This window comes from Hermetia illucens, chromosome 1 (assembly GCF_905115235.1).
Source record: "Hermetia illucens chromosome 1, iHerIll2.2.curated.20191125, whole genome shotgun sequence".
NCBI lineage: Eukaryota > Metazoa > Arthropoda > Insecta > Diptera > Stratiomyidae > Hermetia > Hermetia illucens.
In genome coordinates this window covers 54,480,685-54,499,696 of record NC_051849.1, presented here as the reverse complement: position 1 = coordinate 54,499,696, position 19,012 = coordinate 54,480,685, and the positions used below count along the sequence as shown (strand labels likewise).

Here is a 19,012-nt window from a genome sequence, read left to right as displayed (position 1 = left end):
TTCAATTTTCAATCACTTTGTATATTTTATAACTTGATAATAAGTATATAATAAAATCACAAAATACAATATATTTTAAGGCATACATTTTAAAATACATATTTATCAATTATAAATGTACTGTGCCCTATAGTTCTCTACACTCTGTTCCAAAATCAAGCAAATTTTTTTAGATTTTTCAACTTGTTACTAATTTTTTTGCAGCCCATACTTTACTCATTTAGTACACAGAAGCAAACAAACAAATGAAAAATTCCCTTCGTTATTTTGCTTTCTTTGCGTTGAATCCTTAATATTTACGTAGAATATAATATGAAAATGCAATTCCAAGGCAAACATTACTCTGATAAAGCACCTAACAAATTCACTGTACGAGATGTCTGCATAGGTGTAGAATATGTATATGATTATCTCTAACTGTATAAGAGGCACAGGATACGTTACATCATTACTGGGTTCCTTTAAAACTCTAAAATGTCCTTGAAAGTTCACTATTGCGTATACAGAAGTTAGTTTATTCACAGCAAAAGTATCGAGTGATTATACTACGTAGTTTTCTGATAATAAACTTGGTGGAGAGCCACAAATTCTGGAGGAATCAAGACAGAGACAAGACGATAGGCTTTATTTGTATCTTTTCTTTCAAAACCGATAATTACTCGTATAACAAATTTCAGTTTCCATTTGATTTTTGTGTGAATTTTTTAATATTTTCTCCCAGTGTATTTCAACGATGCATTGAAATTTGGGAAAAGAATATAAAAACGATCAAAATTCGGTGAAATGACATACACACATTAAATATTATACATTGTTTATTTGTTTATTAGATTATTTGACGAATTCTCACTTGTTGCTGCAACAATGATTCTCACTTCCGTGATGGGATGTTCCGTGAATATGGGGTTCATCATTGTCTTAACGTTTTTTTACTACAGCACAAGCGCATGCGTCACTATTTTTATTGTTTCTAACAAAGGACTTTCGCAAGTCGCTTGAGGTCTCGTCCCTGTCCTTTAAAGTGTTAAGTCATGTATTTGATTTATAGGAAAGTCTGATAGTACTCCTTTCTACAAACGAGGCTTTGGAGCCTGCCGACAACGTCAGTAGTTTGAAATTTACAAAAATATTTTAAAACAATTAATTTTACAAGTTAAATGCCGATTGATAAATTTTTCTGATTTTTTTACATTTGAGTGTAAAACCATAACTAAGCTTTAATTTTTGAAGTATTTTCTTCTAAATCGATCTGAAAATTAAACTTAAAGCGAAAATATACATACATAAGTTAATTACAAAATTAAAACTAAACCCTAACACACAGGGGCGTCGACTTAGATGTATCCTACTGTCTACAACTACGAAAATTACTAAATAATTGATTCTTAAAGACTCTCGAAAAATATTCAAACAATATTCGTTCAAATGCTTAAGAGTAATAGTGTGTATCGCGCAATAATTGCATAACATTTTAAAGTACTCCTAGAATATGGATTAAAAATCAAATCAAAGCCTACAAAAACGATCAAAGAAAAACAAGTTAACATTCACTTTGAACAAGAGTATCCTTTAAGGCTTTCAATTGTTCTTCGCTCACTTTTATCTTATCAGCTATCTCTCGAGAGTCCACTATCAATTTAGCTTTCATATTTATAAAGTAATCATAGTCAGCATTTTCGTCGGCAGCCAGGTTTTTCTCGAGTATTTTACTAACGATAGTACCACGACGATCAATATCCTCTTTCAGTCGCTTGGCCTCTTCCAGTTGCTCTGCTAGTCGATCACGCTTCACTTCGAGAATTTTCTACGGAAAAAGGAAAAAAATTGAATTAATGTATTTTATTTCATTTGAAATTTGAAGTGAAAAATTTGTAACTTGGTGATAAAAGAGCGGAGTTTTCGGTCCTCCTCAATTCAGAGTTGATTGAGGATTACACCCCTAAGTGCATACGGTTTACCACCAAGACTTCAACTTTACCCGGAAAGGATTTTGTTTCTTATAATTTTTTAGAGAAAAGCAGCTACCACCAGAATCGCTATAAAAACTTAATTATTTAAACAGAGACCTCCGAGTATTAACAGTAGTTGCCGAGCTTTCTCCCTCTACCTGAATATTGTTACGCAGCAAAGCAGGAGGAAGAGTCGATAGGACGGGAACTTTTTTTATTATTGGCGTTCCTGAATCGGATATTAAAAAGGTTCGGGAACAAACTGGCTGCCGGCTCTACTGGAGACCTGGGACCATCACATCACAAGTACTCTCTGACGTGCAGCCTACGGCATCTTCATCTGAAACATAGATGAGGTGCAATATCCCTTAAATAAATTTGCATCATTGCAAAGCGACGACTCCACTTATCAGTCGTTGGAACAATAGCGGCGAGACATGTATATACCTCATACAAGCACCGTGGGTTGTTGGTGAGGAAATTAGGGGCTTAAACTTCCGACATGTTTACTTGTTGTATGCCAGTGGAAGTGTATGGTGGTTTCAAAAGACCTCCAAGCTATTTTGGTTAATGACTTTTGTGATGGCGACACCACAACGATCAAATCGATCATAAAAAGTCGACAGGGAGATAAGGAGATTCTGTGGTGCTCTACTTATCTTCCTTATGACGTAGACGAAGTTCCCAGTGGAATATTCATCCGAATTTACCAATGTGCGAAAAGTAAAGGCATGGGAATGATAGCAGGATGTAATATGAACGCCCACCATATATGCTGGGGAAGTTCCAACATCAACACGAGACGGGCAGGACTACTGGCGTATCTGGTAGGATCCTCGATTTAGGTAATGAACCAACTTTCGTCAACGGGGCCAGGCAAGAGGTTATCGACATCACGGTGGCATCCCCTGACATTGCGGCTCTTGTCGGAGAGTGGAGAGTATCGTAACGATATCACACTCTCGGATTACAGACGCCTTGATTTCGTAATGGGCATAGATTCATCTGCATTCACTCCATTTCGGAATTCGGAATCCAAGACAGATTTGACGACGTGCAAAACAAAACTAAGCATCCGAATTACGATCCCTGGGAGACGCATCAAATCCATTGCAGGAATTGCAGAATTGAGAAACACAGATGATCATAACTAGCATGAGGGAAGCTTTCGAAGAGGCTCAAAAAACTCTAAAGAAGAGCAAAAGATCGGCTAAACAATCATCAAGACGCTTTTGCGAAGAAACCAATTCTCTTGAGGTAACTTCTAAGCTGACGTGGATCCTTATCAAAGAACGTAGTCAGCGGCTGGGCTACTCGCGTCTATGAAGCGGGACGTACACAAAAAACGATGAAGAAACTGCAAACAATTTGCTTGAAATACGCTTCCCACGCATCATATCATCTCGGGGCCGACAGGTGCATACAGCCCTCAACCGAAATATTAGACTCTGGCATGCAAAGTAGAATCACTGGAACGTGTGATATGGGCATTTAACTCATTCCATAGATACAAGCCTGCGGGTCCGGATGGCAATATTCCTTATCTAGTAGTAGAGAGAATGGATGCCCTAGGTCTACATATTCGGAATTCAGGTATATACCGTGCTTGCCTACCATACGCTTCTATTTCAATTAACTAGTGTGATGTGAAGGTAATATTTATTCCTTAACGAGGGAAACTTACCTAAACAGACGCAAAAACTTCTGACTGATCAGTCTAACTTCTAAAGGACTGGAAAGACTAGCAGATCGGTTCATAAGGGATACATACATCCCTATGTACCCATTTCACTGTAGGCAACATGCCTACCAGAAAGGCAAATACACGGATACAGCCCTCCAGAAGCAAACGCATATATTGATAAGGCGATGTACAATAAAGAATATGCTTTAAGCGTATTCGTGGACATGGAAAGTGCCTTCAGTTATGGCACATTCGCGGCGATTTCCAACGCGGTAAGACAGCACTGATTCGATCTGCTGTTAATCAGTTGAATTCTTCACATGCTAGATTGGAGAAACATTCATATATTGCTCGGGCAAAAGTCTATTGAGGCTGGCTGTCTTAGGGGTTGTCCACAGAGAGACGCTTCTGTTATGGGCAACTGATTATGGACACCTTGGTATGGCTCCTGGAGGAAACAAAGGTCTTCGCCCAAGCATTCGCGTACGATCTAGCCGCAATAGTTATCGGCAAGATTGCCAGCACAATATGTGACCGCTTGAATGCAACAGTACAAGTAATCTAAAATTGGTACCTCCGTAATGAATTCACGGTGAACGCTAGAAAAATTGGACTAGTTATATTCACTAGGAACGTCAAGTGGGACAGCCAGACGTAACGCACCTTAGCAGGGGCGGAAATCCGGTTGGTAAAAGCAGTCAAATATTTAGAGGAACATTTCGTCTCCAAGTTAAGCTGGAAATACCATATTCAGGGACAATACCAGAAATCCTGCGATAGCTAAGAACTGGGGTTTTCACTAAAATGGATTCATTGGATGTATACATCCATAATAAAACCCATTTTGATGTATGCTTGCATCGTCTGGTGGCCGAGACTGAACTTTGCTAATAGCAGCAAGCCGCTAACGCAGATTTAGAAGCTCAGTTGCTTAAATATTACTAGAGCTATGAGTACTGCACCCATTTATTTGGATTTGAAACGGAAAGCAACCAACGACGCATATAGACCGGGTACCAGTACCACGAGGTAAGTGGCGGCTAATCATACGGTCCATCTGGAAGTTCCTTGAAAAACATCTGCTGCTCTGATCATGTGGTTTCCAGATTCGTCTTTGAAAAGCTATACTTTCCCGTAATCACCAAAAGAGAAGAATGGTCGATAAATGGGCATCAGTCTTTTGGGATTACAGACAGACCCCATAGAAAAATGAGGACCATATTCCAGGCTTCGATTTATGCCATCCTTGCGACAATCAGCATGAGTAGAGTCCGACTGATCCAGAGCAGATCGAATCCCTGGCATCTTGCCCTCTTACTAAGCGTTTCGAAGGATGCATAATTAAATGCAACTTCGAGATCCATTAATATACCCAGAAAGATTTTCCCTTCAGAGATCGCCTTCACAGTTTTTGTCATCAACTTGTGAAGTCCCATCTTCGTGGATTTGCTTTTCTAGCAAGTACGTTGCCTGGAGAGAAGCGGCCGCTTGGAATCATATTCCTTATGTACCGCTAGATTAATCATTACAATGGTTTCAGGAGAAAGGAGGTTGAATTATTCGGTCCGAAGCTTTTTGCGTGCAGGTGGTGCGTTTTCCTGATTTGAAAATAAAGAGTACCTTCAATACCATAAGGTTATTTGAATTCAAGGGTGCTCCAAATATGCGCGGTATGTTTTCCTAGGAAGCAGACCTAGAAACCCCATTCCTTCTACTACTACGACAGGAACTATACACTAACTAACATAAATACGTCTGGAAAATCGGCTTAGCCTGTCCGCTTTCTCATCGTTATCAGCGTATTCCTCATACTGTCCAGTTGCTTCTTAGGTTTTTTAGCTAGCATCAACTTTAACTACATCGAGGTTAAATATCAAGCAAGTTTGTGTTTTCACAAAAACTCTCTCTCTATCATGATCGTTTAGCCGATTTTATGCTCTTCTTTAGAGCTGTTTGAGCCTTTTGTCTCCCGTTTACCTGTCCTGGGCTGCTTTCTCTATGGGGAATAAATTTTCATGGACTCCTTAGGAATCGCGACTCGAGTGAGAGCTGGAATTGGTTCCATGCTTACAAAAAAATCTATAATCGTGTAGTCCGAGAGTGTGATCTGTTCCGGTAGGAATTTCCTGCCTGTCGTAAAGGAAGTGCTCAGAATATGAAAAAAAAAACCTTATTGTCATTCCTATTAGCTCTGAATGACCAATTTGCGTATTCTAATGTCGCTATCACATAGGCTGACAGTAAGGGTAACCTAAAGATTTTTTACCATACGAAGACGGGTTTTAGCATTTCTGTTCCTATACAATAAATCAGAAGGCAGGAAAGTTGACGCCATAATTCCCCCAAAAATCATGACGGATCCAGTGGTCGCTTGGATTTCGGAGACATGCCACAAGTGTCACTCCCAAGCCTGTAAAAGAATTGGCCGTCCGTTTATTTTTGTAACTTTTCAACGTCGGTATTGCATGCTTTTTGGGTTTTTGGGGTACCATTAAAAAAGTTACCAAAAATCAAATTTCGGGGGAAACCACTTATGCCGAATCCAAATCTTTGCTTAACCTCAACAAGCTACCCCAAATTCAAAAGTGTGGATAGAGGAAGCGCTTGCCGCCGATCTGATCAAGTGTGGGCTTTTTGAACAAATCAAAGGGAATTTGCTTGCCTGCTTCGAAAACATAGCCGCACTTGGATGGCAACATTTGTCTGTGGAGATTTGGAGTTTGCGGCAAGTGCCAAACGTGTGTAACCAGTATTAGATTCACGATCGACAAAGATAGTACAGCTTTCGTATGGGTCGAGATTTTCCTTGCCGTTTATCTTTTTGCTGAATCCTGCATTTTCCTCATGTTATTATTATATTATTATCCCTCCTCTTCAATATATGCATTTTGTCACTTTTGGCGCTCCTTCTATGTTTCCGCCTTTTATTTTGTACTTAGTGTGCCCTGTTGCCGTTTGGACGGTTAGTTTTCTAAATTTCGTTTTTCTCATGTTTCTCTTTTTGGTACCTGATGGAATCCAGCTCGACTCTTAATTATATTTTTTTGCTGGTTATGAATGCCTGTTCTCTGTTTACACAGTAGATTTTGTAAATTTTGAGTAATGTGAGATTGAGATTGTTACTCTAGATAAAAGATAATTATCAAAGGTTAAGCATGAATGTGGATAACAATTAACCACGCTTAATCCAAACATTAGAAATAATTCAACTACGCGATGATAAAACGAGTTATAATTTAGAGGATTTCACATTGAAGAAAGTAAGAATTGGTTCCCGAAATACTGTAGATGACACTACATTTATCCACGGAAGCTGCACTATTTGTTCTAACCACATCCTCATACGTTTGGACATGAGAAATCTGCACATTTGCGGGGAATTCATAAATCCATACATTTTTTTTTTGCTTCAAAAGGGGGAACCTCAAGGCATCCTCCAAACTCGAATATTTGTTCTCCACAGCATTTGAACATCCCCTTTTTATGATAAATAATTGATGAAATTAATTTTTTTATGTAAGATTTTTTTTTTAATTGCAGCAGATACAGTATTTTTGGAACCACTTGCTGCTTTCTTCGGCGCGAGATCTTTCACTTTTCAATTTCGACCTTTCGACTTGTCCCTAAACGACTATCATATGTTTGCTCCACTGCGAGATGAATTTTGATGAATGTGTATTTTCTTCGTTTCAAAATTGGAAGATTACGCGGAGAAGCAGAATAGTAATTAGGATATTGGCCATTTTTACAGTGAAAAGGCTCATTCTTCTTCTTCCTTTATTTCAACACCAAGAATCACAAACATTTCACAATCTTTTCCCGGAAGCTTTATCTATACTTACTTTTTCAGCACTATTCTCAATATTATTGTGAAGTGTGTTTTCAACTCTGGCTAGACGTCCGGACAGCGATAGTAATAGCATCGTTATATGGCCCACATCATCGATATAGGCTCGGAACTTTGTAGCATCAATGGGACGCAATTTCTCGGCCACCTTTGTAGCAAGTTCACTCCCAAGTTGGTCATTTGTCGAACTTTCTTCAGCAATCGTAGTTTGTTCCTTGCTAAGCACCAACAGTTTCTTCGTTAGGCGATTGATCAGTTCCTCCTAAAATGCAATAAAAGCAATGAGTGGACAATGAAATACAATTAGTAATAAAAAATAGCATTTTCCGTGATTTAGCTGCTGGTAGTAAGTGTACTGTCAAGAGGATGCAGCAGAGCCCACTATTTTCTGTAGATATGTGCAAGTTAGTAAAGATGAAAGAGAAATATTGTGGCCAAGATAAGATTTTGGAAACTCGAGCAAAAAACTAAAGTTAAACAGGAAACAGAATAATTAATCTTACCCCCGATATTGAAAATTAATTCATCAAACTAATAACACAGACCATTAGCACAGCCCATTGACCTTCAAGAATTGCTTCCATAAAATTAACATTTTGCAAGAAATATCCATGACAAATTTCGCCGGATGCTTTCCTTGACTTTGCACCTTGATGACAACTTTTTTTAAAATTATTCCAACTAATTGTTTTTTTTTCTCTTATTATTAGCTTAAAATAGAAACAATAACCAATGATCAATCGTTTCAAATCAGCCGCCTCTCAATTTTATTTAAATAAAAAATACAATTCATCAACCAACGATTATAACCACATCGAAGCAGTTCATGATCACCTACGTGAGAGATCAGGGTTAAAATAGTTTATATAAAAATAAAAATGTTATTTTACACGAAAAACTTGAATTTTCACACAAAGCATTTGAATTAGTCAGGAAAATGTTAGACCCGGCTCGTTTCTAGCCTTCCTCTTTGTATGGTACCATAATGATGGTGGAAATCGTATACACACGGATCGTTTAATTTATACTAATTCACACAATTTTGCATTTATATATGCAAAAAAAAGTCTTATAAAACTACTAAAGCTCTGCATTTACTCTCATGAATACAAGGAATATGTGTCAAGGGATCAATATATTAAAAGCGGCGAATTAATGCTCTCTGGGTATACTCTTAATGTCTTATTAAGATAAGATACTTTTTGGGTTTAATTAGTTTTGGAGAATGTTCATCGAAATATTAAACGAATTCAGACTAATCCGGCTTGATGACGTCTGGCCAATGAATTTCTTCGAATTGACTATAAAGTTAAATTTATTTTATACATTAATATTATTTAAAATGGATGAGAAAGAGGAAATCTAGATTGGATTAGTATTATTGGAATAAGAGCCTTTTTATCAAACAAGTTTATGAATCTTTGTAAACAAGTTTGTAGACAGTCTGGCTCCTACTTATTCTTATTTAGAACAAAGCTACACAAATTAGCCATCAGATCTTATGTATTTCCTCTGGTGATCTTAAATTATCAACGACTTTGTTTCGCATTGTCGCCCACAAGATTAACCGGACATTTTTGGAAAACCTCTCTCGGGTAAGGAGGTCTATGACTTTAACTGTAAAAACAAGAATGTAGTCTTGAATTAACAGTGGAAAGACTAGATTTGATCAGTGTTTTATGGGAAGGAGCTCACTGCGTCTTTATTATGTAATTTTTAGGTCAGTGGTTGATATCGTTTGTAGAGAGCGTTCAGTCAAATGAAAAAACACACGGGAAGAGTGGGTAGCAGGATAGAGGAGATTAGGAGTGCCTCCGGCGTTACAATTGACAATGCTTGTTAGTTAGAACTGAGCCAAAAAGGCGTGTTGTAAAAATCACAACAGTGCACTAGGTCAACTTGTCTGTTCAAACCATATTTACGATTGGAAGCCCCAAATATCGTCTGCAAAAAAAACCTTAATTAAGTTCACATAACTCAGGATCTGGTTAAGGAAGTCCTTATTACAAAGAACGCAGAACTCGGAACGCTCCGGGTACATCGGCTCTTACGATACGGTTTGACTATAGTCAACCACAAGTACAAAGCTATTCTAAAAATAGATCAAGCCGAAAACCGGAAGCTCAGCGCTTTAAGTATGAAAGGTTTTGTGTATTTCTTCTGTAAGAATATTTGAGTATAGAACTGTTCCATTTCTTCATAGCTCATAATGTATATGCATTTAGCATGTCAGACTACTCTCTATAATGAGATATTGACATTCAATGTTTTGGGTTGCAGTAAACCTATATAATAGAGACAACTTTGAGCTACTATATCAGTAAGTAGCTACTAAATCAGTAATAGTGAAATTTTCATTAAACATCAAACTTTCATGCTATGATGCACTTAAGGGAGTTTTCCACTCAATTTTCTAAAAATACAGTAATATACTATTATTAACTTTATTTGAGTAGATATCGGTATGGAGGGAATTATAAGCCGCATATATGACCAGCTTCGTAATTTTTTTCTATTTGGTAGTTTGTGAGAATGGGCCCGTGAAAGAAATTATCGCTCTCAACCCCACACTGTCAAAACCAATTCCGGCTTTGAAAATAACCAATCGGGGCCATTCATTTGATACTCTATTTGATATATTTGGTAAAAAAAAATCAACTTCCGTTGAATGTATGGAGAGCCCCCTTAAATCCAACGTAGAGCAATCTGACACACTGAATGAGTGGGCTTTCAATGTATGAAAGGCAGTCAAACAGACAGGCATATGGACAGACGGACATATTGGCATACGGACAGACGGACAGACGAAAAGACAGACAAACGGACCTCCCTTCAGCCCAACGTAGAGTGATGTTATTCACTTCATGTATTCATCACCTTCGTACCAGATTTCGTGCCAATCGATACATCCTTTTTGAAAAAGGTGTGCATGAAAGACAGACAAGCAGATAGAAAGGGGGTGAAATAGTGACAAAGCTTTTCCCACAGAATGCGAGTACTGGTAACTGTCGCGATAGGCACCACCGAAGCTCCTATGATAAGGGGTAGGAGGTCCTAGAAGCTGCGAAGAAAATAGCCGAAAATAAAGTGCCTGGCTTGGATAGCATCCCGAACAAAGCTCTTAAGGCAGCAGTCCAAATATCGCCGCATATGTTTGGCAAGGCATTTATCCCATGTTTTAAAGAAGGAGCATCTCCCACACAATGGAAAGCAGAAACTAATACTAATTTCCAAGACAAACAAACCTCTGGGTCAACCTTCGTCCTATAATAATCTATAAAAGATTATTTTCGATTGCCGGAGAGGAAGGCGGTTTCTCGAGAATTAGTTTGGATTTTGAAAGAGGAGGTCTACGACTCATGTAGTTAACCTGGTGGAACATATCTAAAGCCGTACTTGAAGAGGAGAAATTCTGTGCAATGATAACACTCGGTGTGAAGAATGTCTTAAATTCCGGGAGAAGGGGTAAAATACTTGAGTCCCTAATCAACTTAGGCGGACCGGGATACCTGGTGCGTATCGGTGAAGACGTCTTAATCGATAAGCTTTTGCGCTGAGAATCATATGAAGGGCTGAAACTATACCGAACGACATGCAGAGTTCCATAAGGGTCTCTTCTACGCCCACTATTGTGGATAATTATGTGTAACGGGGTGCTGACGTTAGATCTCCTTACTGGTGTGGCCTGGAATGACGAATGATATTGGAATGACCATTGTTGCACGCCTTCTCGAAGACGTCGAACCTTATGTGAATGAACAAGATTATGATATTAAGTTCTGGTTAGAAAATGCTGGTCTATCGCTCAGAGAACATAAGGCGGAAGTAGTAGTTATTACCAAGGGAAGAAAAAACACGTCTATGAAGAGCAAAGTGGGAATAACAACAGTACATTCCCAGCCTGCGCTCAAGTATTTAGTTGAAATGATCGACCAGAGGCTAAACTTCAAATCACATGAGAAGTTGCAGCAACCAAGGTATATAATAATAGAGCGCTGGCGGCTAAAATGTTATCAAATATATAAGAGTAGTCCGCACAGCGCTTCAAATTAGACAAGAACGGTACGACCCACTCTATGTTATGGAATCTCAGATAATACAATATAAATCACCAAGCTACTTGTTTGGAATCAGGGAACAGAATGAGGATCTGCTGTTAAGCACGGTAATGCGCAGTATGGGTCCACTGCCTCATTTTTCCATGAGAAGTTTAAACTCATGCCCACGAAGAAAGAAATTTTCAAAATGGTTGAACGAAAAGATAAGCAGCATTTCATACAGTGTTAATGACGAGGAACAGTGGAAGAGGTGGAAGGAACGTTTTATCACGGTATTTAACCATATCACATCCGGTGAAGTTATGCCTCATCTCGTCACCGTAATATGCCGATAGGGACTGCTCCCCCGAATAGAAGCGAAATCATCTCGGCTATCAATGCACTCAAAAGAAGTAAAGCCGCTGGGCTTGATGGTCTCTCCGCCGAACTATTTAGCGCTGCTCTAGATCTACTACTGCTAAGATAATAGCAAAAATAATGACAGAGACTAGGTTACTTTCCGCTCAGGATTCTTCTGTATTGACCACGTCAACACCCTACGGAGTTTAGATCTCCGCTTCGGGGGCATTCCGGAGAAATTAATAGCTATTATCAGAGTGACATATGATGGTGAAAAATGTCAGATGCTGTCCCGAGGTAAAATCTAGGAGAAATTTGACATCCAAAGCACACTCAGTCAGGTTTGTAGGTTGTCACTGACATTATCGGTGACGTTCGTTGCTTTGTCCGGAGACGTGGAGGGTTTCAATGGACCATGGCAGGCACCTCGACTACGCTGATGAATATAAAAAACCAGCAAAACTAAGGTTCCCAGAGCATTGAAGGTGTTGATCAATTTGTATGTCTAGGAACCGTGGTTCCTGTCGACGGTGTCCCTCAATGCATTAACAGCGTCAGATCCGTTTTCGCTGCCTTGCCTGACAATGCATTTTTCTCAATACCATGATCAAGTTAAGAGTGTTCAGTTAGTATTCTTCCTGTATTGATATATGGGAGTAGTACATGAAAGTGATCACCACTGTTACTCAAAAGTTTCAAGCCTTTGTCAAAATTTGCTTGCGATGTGTCATCGGTGTACGTTGGCCTGAAAATATTTCGAACGAGAATTTAGTCGCTGCTCAGACCAATCACCCGTGGACATGTTGACAACAAGGGGGAACGGCAGTTGAATGAACCAACTGGTTGAAGTTTCATGAAACAACATCTGTCCACTGTACCTCAGGCCAACCCACCTTTCAGCTATGTTGCGAAATCACGGTGTTCTCGCTTTTCTTTGAAGCATCCACCTCTGCTGGTGAATATCTGCGAGATAAAGAATATGCACAAGATGTTTAGAGCCTTTTCCATCTGTGATGATGACCGAAAATTCTTGAAGTTTCAGTGTCCATCTGGCCAGTCTATGGTGGAGCTCTGACTGCTTCATTGGTTGTTTGAGTCAAGAGCGGTATATCTTCATTTTGAATCACTCCAACGTTGCGCTCTGTTTCCGGTGCTCCTAGATATTTTTACGCAGTAATTGTAAATGTAGGTTCGCTGAGCCTAAGTAAGCTTCTATAGTATGTATGCTAGCAACTTCATCTCCTCCCTCTGTCCCCTGCATCAGTACTGTTCCTATATAGTGTTGACTTGCGTCATAATGTATGGTGAGAAGTTTACAATATCATAATCGAAGGGAGACTTAACTGTATCCTCCGACTACGAAGGTCATGGGGCTTTAATGTGAGTACCTACCTGTAGGCATTATGTCGTGGTTTTCTTCGAACACGGATCGATTTGAACCACCACCATGGTACCACCAGTACCACGATGCTGCCCTGATCAGCATCGTGGTACTGGTTTATACTGAGTGCAGGCTTAGCATTCAGCGGATGCGAGACCTATCTAACATTGCTGCCGCAACTAACGGGTAGGGCGCTTCCTCAGACCAGCAAAACTCACTTTACCCCTGAAGAAGTGTCAGTGGAGCAATTAGCGGATTGTGATTAAGTGCATTCACACATTTCAAAAAACTGCCGTAGGTAAGTTGTGAAAATCTGGAAATAGTACCCACCCTTTGACAATTGGTATTCATCGCTCTACCACGATGATATGCGTCAAGTATCGAACCTCTTTCATTAGGAGCTTGTTTTTCTTGAGGTTCAATATCCGGATGCGGAGAAACATGCGAGCAGTAAATGCAGACCAAACATTTCTGTAATGAGGAGGATAACTGCCTATCAACCGCTACATGGTTTGAGGTGCATTTCTCAACCCAAAGAGCATGGTCACGGGATGATAGAGCCGCCTTTCTGGAACTTTGAAGGCAGTTTTTATATGCCTAATCCACTAAAATTTGTTAGAAAGCAGTCTCCAGGTAGGATCGTAGTAGTAGGATAGCGCGTTTCACGTGGGATTTTCCACCTTACGCGTATCAAGTGAAAGACACACATTAATAGATTTTATTACTAGGGTGACTGGCGAGGACAAGGCGCTTCGCGACTTCACGATGACTTTCAAAGGCAGGATCCGATCAGCCTCACTATAGAGAAGGTTTTCAATGGTAAGGAAATTGATAGGTATCTCTGTTTAATTGGTATTTTACCATCGGCATTGAGGGAGTGAAAAGCGTACCTCCAATAATTGATTTGCTAACATCGACATCGATGACCTGGGCCGTGAGACGTGTACGTTGTTCAGCCTGAAGGAAAGGAAAAGTGGCAGTGACAGTATCGATCCTTGATCCTTGCTCCTTTCTATTGAATACGAACACCAAGTTTCGGTTCTAAGTCCAGCCAGAAATATTAGATAGGTGCACCAGTCGAATTGATGAGTGCAAGAAGTTTGATGCTGAGAAGACGACGGGAAAATTTCCTACGATCTGCCAGCGGTTTTTCACACCGGGCGTTGTCTGTGTAAGACAATTTTATGCGCTGTGGCTTGAAAGGCCTCGCCAAGTTTAGCCGAAGCAGAAAACTTTATTCCGAGGTATTTCTAGTATTTGCGTCCGCGTTAGCGTCAGTTCCAGTATTCTAAATAAATTGACTCTAATGGAAGCTTCGCTGTTCAATTGGAAAAATTATCGAAAGGAGAAGGATGATATGACATTTCGCTGTAAAATCTAACGATTATGCAGGTTCTCAACCGTTCGGTTCCCTGATGGTAACTATTGCTATAGGAGACAAGGCCTGCGTCAACTTCGAGCGCAAGAGGAGCCTTTCCAAAAGTTTCATCTTTTACGAAGGATGCAGACGATAAACCATTTTTTAACCGTCCGGGAGTATTTTTCGAATTATTTTTTGCCTTGTTGGGTGCGCTTACTGATCCGCTCTCAGAGGCCAATGTCCGAAAATCAATCCTGAAAATGGTTTCTGATCAATTAGAATGTCAACCTGGCAGCGTTGATGTCAACGTTTCACTCGATTTAAAAAGCGGTCTATCGGCAGGGATCCTTGAGTCCCAATGAATGTTAACCCCTAAGAATGGATAACCTCTATCACTCGATCAGATGACAGGGGAGGCTCGTTTCCCCTATCCGATTTAGGTATGTTCATGTCTTCTGACATTTCTAGTATGATGCTTAAGAAAGGCATCGATCTAGACCCCAGGTACGCAAGTGGAGTGAGGGCTTGGGGTACCGTTTCAGATTCAAATTCACCAGGTTTACTACCCCGCCAGAATTTTCAGCATACAATTCAAATGTGCATGTTTTGTTCAAGGGAGTGCTTGGTAGGTAGTGTTTTGAAAGGAAGCAGTAGAATAAAAAGTTCGTGCGCGTTTGGGCGAATACCGGCGCTAAGTCTTTCTTTAAAACGCTTCCAATTTTTTATCTGTTTTAAGGAAACATTTAAAGCCTTCAGCACGGTACTTTAAATAAGAAGGCAGCACCCAAGGCATTGGTAATACATATCCAAGTTTTTGCAACGGAGGGTTGCTGTTGAAACTTCACTGGTGGCAGAGGGATTTATATTGTAGGGTAGATATTGGATATTGATAGACTTAGCTATGCATGAGTTTCTAAGTGAAATTACAGTATTCCGGATGATCGTAAGGATGACCATATTGGCGAATCGGATACCTTTATTATCTTGAAATGATATATCCCGGCATGCTTCAAAGCCTAAGTTAAAATTGAGGTATAATGCTGTTGACTATCATAATCAAAGTTTGTCGAGCTATTGCAGAACGAGAAGTTGTGCAAGATTTTCATTGGAAAGTGTCTATAGACTGTAATCTTTCAGGTCGGCGACTGAGTTTTCGGGGAATTCCAAGTTGTTTAACTCCTTTAGAAATCGATTTTTTCGGGAATATTGACGAACTGAATTCAAAACCAATGAAAAATTTCAAGAAAACTTACCCCCACTAAAAATGTAAGCACTTACCTTCTTCTTCATTAAATCGCCACAATCTCCGCCATTAACCAAAGTCACTTCCTGACTAAACCTCGTCACAATCTTTGCTTTAGTCTCAACTCCACCAGTGGGTGACGAACTCCTCGTCGTCATATCCTTCAACGTCTCCAACTTAATCGAATTTTCTAAACTAGTAGATTTCTTAAGTTCACAGCCAACAGACTTATCAGATTTATCATCAGCAGGGGTGGTATCACCTTCATTGGACCCGGGCGTTGAAGTGCCAACATCCCTTTTAACCGGTCGCATCATAATCTTTGGATTATATAAACCGTTCACATAGTCCGCGGTCGATTTGAATATTTTTGGTGCCAAAATTTGATGTAGCTTATCTGATGGGGACAAATGGCTTACTAGGTCCTTTGAAAGGTTATCACAATCAATCTCCTCAGGATGTTTTTGACGGGGTCTCAATTCAATTGGCGGGGGAGTTTTCAAGTCTTCGGTTTTGGTTTCATCCGAATCTTGTTTTGGCGCATCTCCTAATTTTATGCGAGAGAGCTCTGTTTCGAGGGTTTCATCTGTTTGCGAGGCTGCTTCCATGGTGGGAGCGTTCAATCGCAGGATGATTTCAGTTCTTTGCATGAGTTTTAGACCATCTATTTCTGTGTCCATTTGTGATATTCTCTCGGATTCTGGTGTTTCGGGTACAGGAGAAGACACAGTTTTGGTTTGAGGAGGAGGAGATTTCGGTTCAGGGGTTTTGATTGGCTCCTTCTCAATGATTTTGGATTTGATTTCAACGGTTTTCGATGTGTAACCTAGAAGTGTTCGATCTGCTCCGTTTTCTACAAGATGGGCGGACATGAGTTTAGACTGTAACTGAGTAATCTTTTCAATGTTTCCACGGAGGCTGTCTTTGCGAATAGCCTTCTCTTCTGATTTGGTGGTAGGTGGTGATGAGGACAGCACTGTGTTTACTAACTCGGCTCTCACTATACGGCCTTCGTCTTTGTTCTGATCTTCCAAACTCAATTTACGCGCAACCTCAGCCTTTCGGTATTCTCTTTTCGACGAATATGGCGACCGAGGTTTGTCCTGGGCTGTGATATTGCTTTCCGACTGAGCGGGGGACAGTACTTTGGCATGTTCCTCTGTTGATTCGAAAATATGCGTTTTCTTCAAATCAATTGTCGACTGGGACATGTATTTAGGACTGATCGAATCACTTGAATTCATAGGGGAGCTCGTGCTTCGATTTAAAGCCGCCATCGAATATGAGGGTGGACTGGTGGCGATTGGGGATGTGGCGAGGCGATTATTGTGGTGTTGATGATGTGAAGCTTGTGATGATGGAGGCTGAAAATGGAACATGGATTTCATTGGGTAACCTCCTGAAATTAGTGCGGGTGCAGTGTGTGGTGGAGTGACCATGTTTATGTTATTATTGGATCCGTAGCGAGGTGATGAGGATGACGACGAGGGTGGCGAAGGTTGCATTTTAACACCCACTGGCAATACATCAGGCAGGTTGTTGCATTTGGATGAAAGGATGTCTTCATGGTAGGATGAGCTGCTGTGATTGATGCTGTCCTCATTCGAGGTGAGGGTAAGCTTGTAGCTCCCATGATCTGGGTCAGTTGCATTGATGAGTTTGTCGGTTGTTTGTCGTGGTAAGTATGATGCCTTTGAATTGCGCCTGGAAAGAAAGAATAATCTAGTGTGAGTAGAATAAATTTTGGAAAGTAAACAATACTTTTTTGCTGAAAAACGATTCAGTGACCCAATTCCAGTTAAGTACATGCAACCGCTAAATGACACAAGGTTGTGCCATCACAGCAGCAAGTTGGCAAACTGCACTGAAATCTGTTTTTCACGAAATTTGAGTTTCTTTGCTTCACTCTAATAACTCAATTATCGAGTGAATACCTGCTGTTATCAATATAACTTTTGAGGTATTTCGTCTTCGGCACAAATGACTCCAAATTGTTTGGTTTTTCTTCAAATAAAAGTGAACTCATATTAACCACATCACGCTTTCATTATGTTCTTAGCACAAAATCACTCCACTGGGCCACTAAAGGCTTTTAATCCCCTGGGCCGACAATCTATTGTGGCTGCAACGCTCAAATATTCGGGCTCATATGGTGATAAATTGCAAAATGCAGCCAGTAATAACTAAATTAACTTATCTCAAATTATAGGACAATGAAATAGTTGTGTTTAATAGTCACTAATTTCTGCTTTCTTGGTTGTGACTGGAATTGTGAAATTTCATTGATTTTTTGTGCTCTTGCGTTAATATTTCTCGAGGGGATTTTTGTGTTGAGTGTGAGGATCGTGACTTGTTTTGCGGAATCGGTGGAATCATCCTTTCGAATGTTGTATGGATAATCAATGATGGCAAGGTGCTGTGCGGAGTTTATACCGCGAGAACTGATCGGTAACCCGAACGTTCTCCAAAACATAATGTCATTGCTTTTACCCTATGGAGTCAAATTTTCATATAAAGTTCAACCTTCGATGAGCTGAAAATTATGCATGGTCGCAATTATGTATTAACACGTATCGTTGGTTTGAGTAATGGTTACTGGCTGTCTGTATTCTTACACAGTGAGTGCTGCGCGAGTTTCGCATAGTCCCAAGGCAGACTGAAATCAGTATAAGATTTCCAATCCGTTGCCATATACTTTGTATCTAATATCTGCAATTGCTCCAATTACCTCGAGTTGCCCCGAGTGAAGACTATTTTGCACCTCAACAGAGAGCTAATGAGCAATGTGAGGTGGCTGGTTAGGACATGTTCGTATGAAACCTGCAGAGTATCTACAAGCTACACTTTTCCAGTTTCAGGTCAAACTAATCCATTCGATGTAACCATCATTACAGAGTGACGCAACCTGACTATTTTACGATCATTACAATTACCATTCTTATGCACAGAAACACCTTTCCGTACAACTCGAAGGCCACAGGCAGTTGGTAAATTGGTAATTGACATGGAAATTCACTTAAAATTGTCGGCAGGTCCTCTTTGTCACGGGAAGATACTTTAATGCTCTTCAAATATGATGATCTTCAACTCCACTAGAAAAAATATAAATAAATTCTCTTACGAAATACCTCCAAACATACCAAATCTTCTA

At 39.9% G+C, this 19,012-nt stretch overlaps 1 protein-coding gene across 2 annotated transcripts in view; it reads right to left on the bottom strand.

Moving 5' to 3' along the window:
• The window catches only part of LOC119647243 (protein Shroom), a 780,388-nt gene continuing 761,376 nt past the window's right edge, over positions 1 to 19,012 (bottom strand). Inside the window, exons 7-9 of one of the 2 annotated variants that reach the window (XM_038048108.1) lie at positions 15,897 to 17,565; positions 7,476 to 7,742; positions 1 to 1,804 (exon numbers count right to left, since the gene is read on the bottom strand). In XM_038048108.1, coding sequence (XP_037904036.1) covers positions 1,541 to 1,804; positions 7,476 to 7,742; positions 15,897 to 17,565 — 2,200 coding nt within the window. In that variant the 3' untranslated portion in view covers positions 1 to 1,540. Of the gene's footprint in view, positions 1,805 to 7,471; positions 7,743 to 15,896; positions 17,566 to 19,012 lie in introns of both variants that reach the window. The other variant, XM_038048109.1, reaches the window with a different exon arrangement.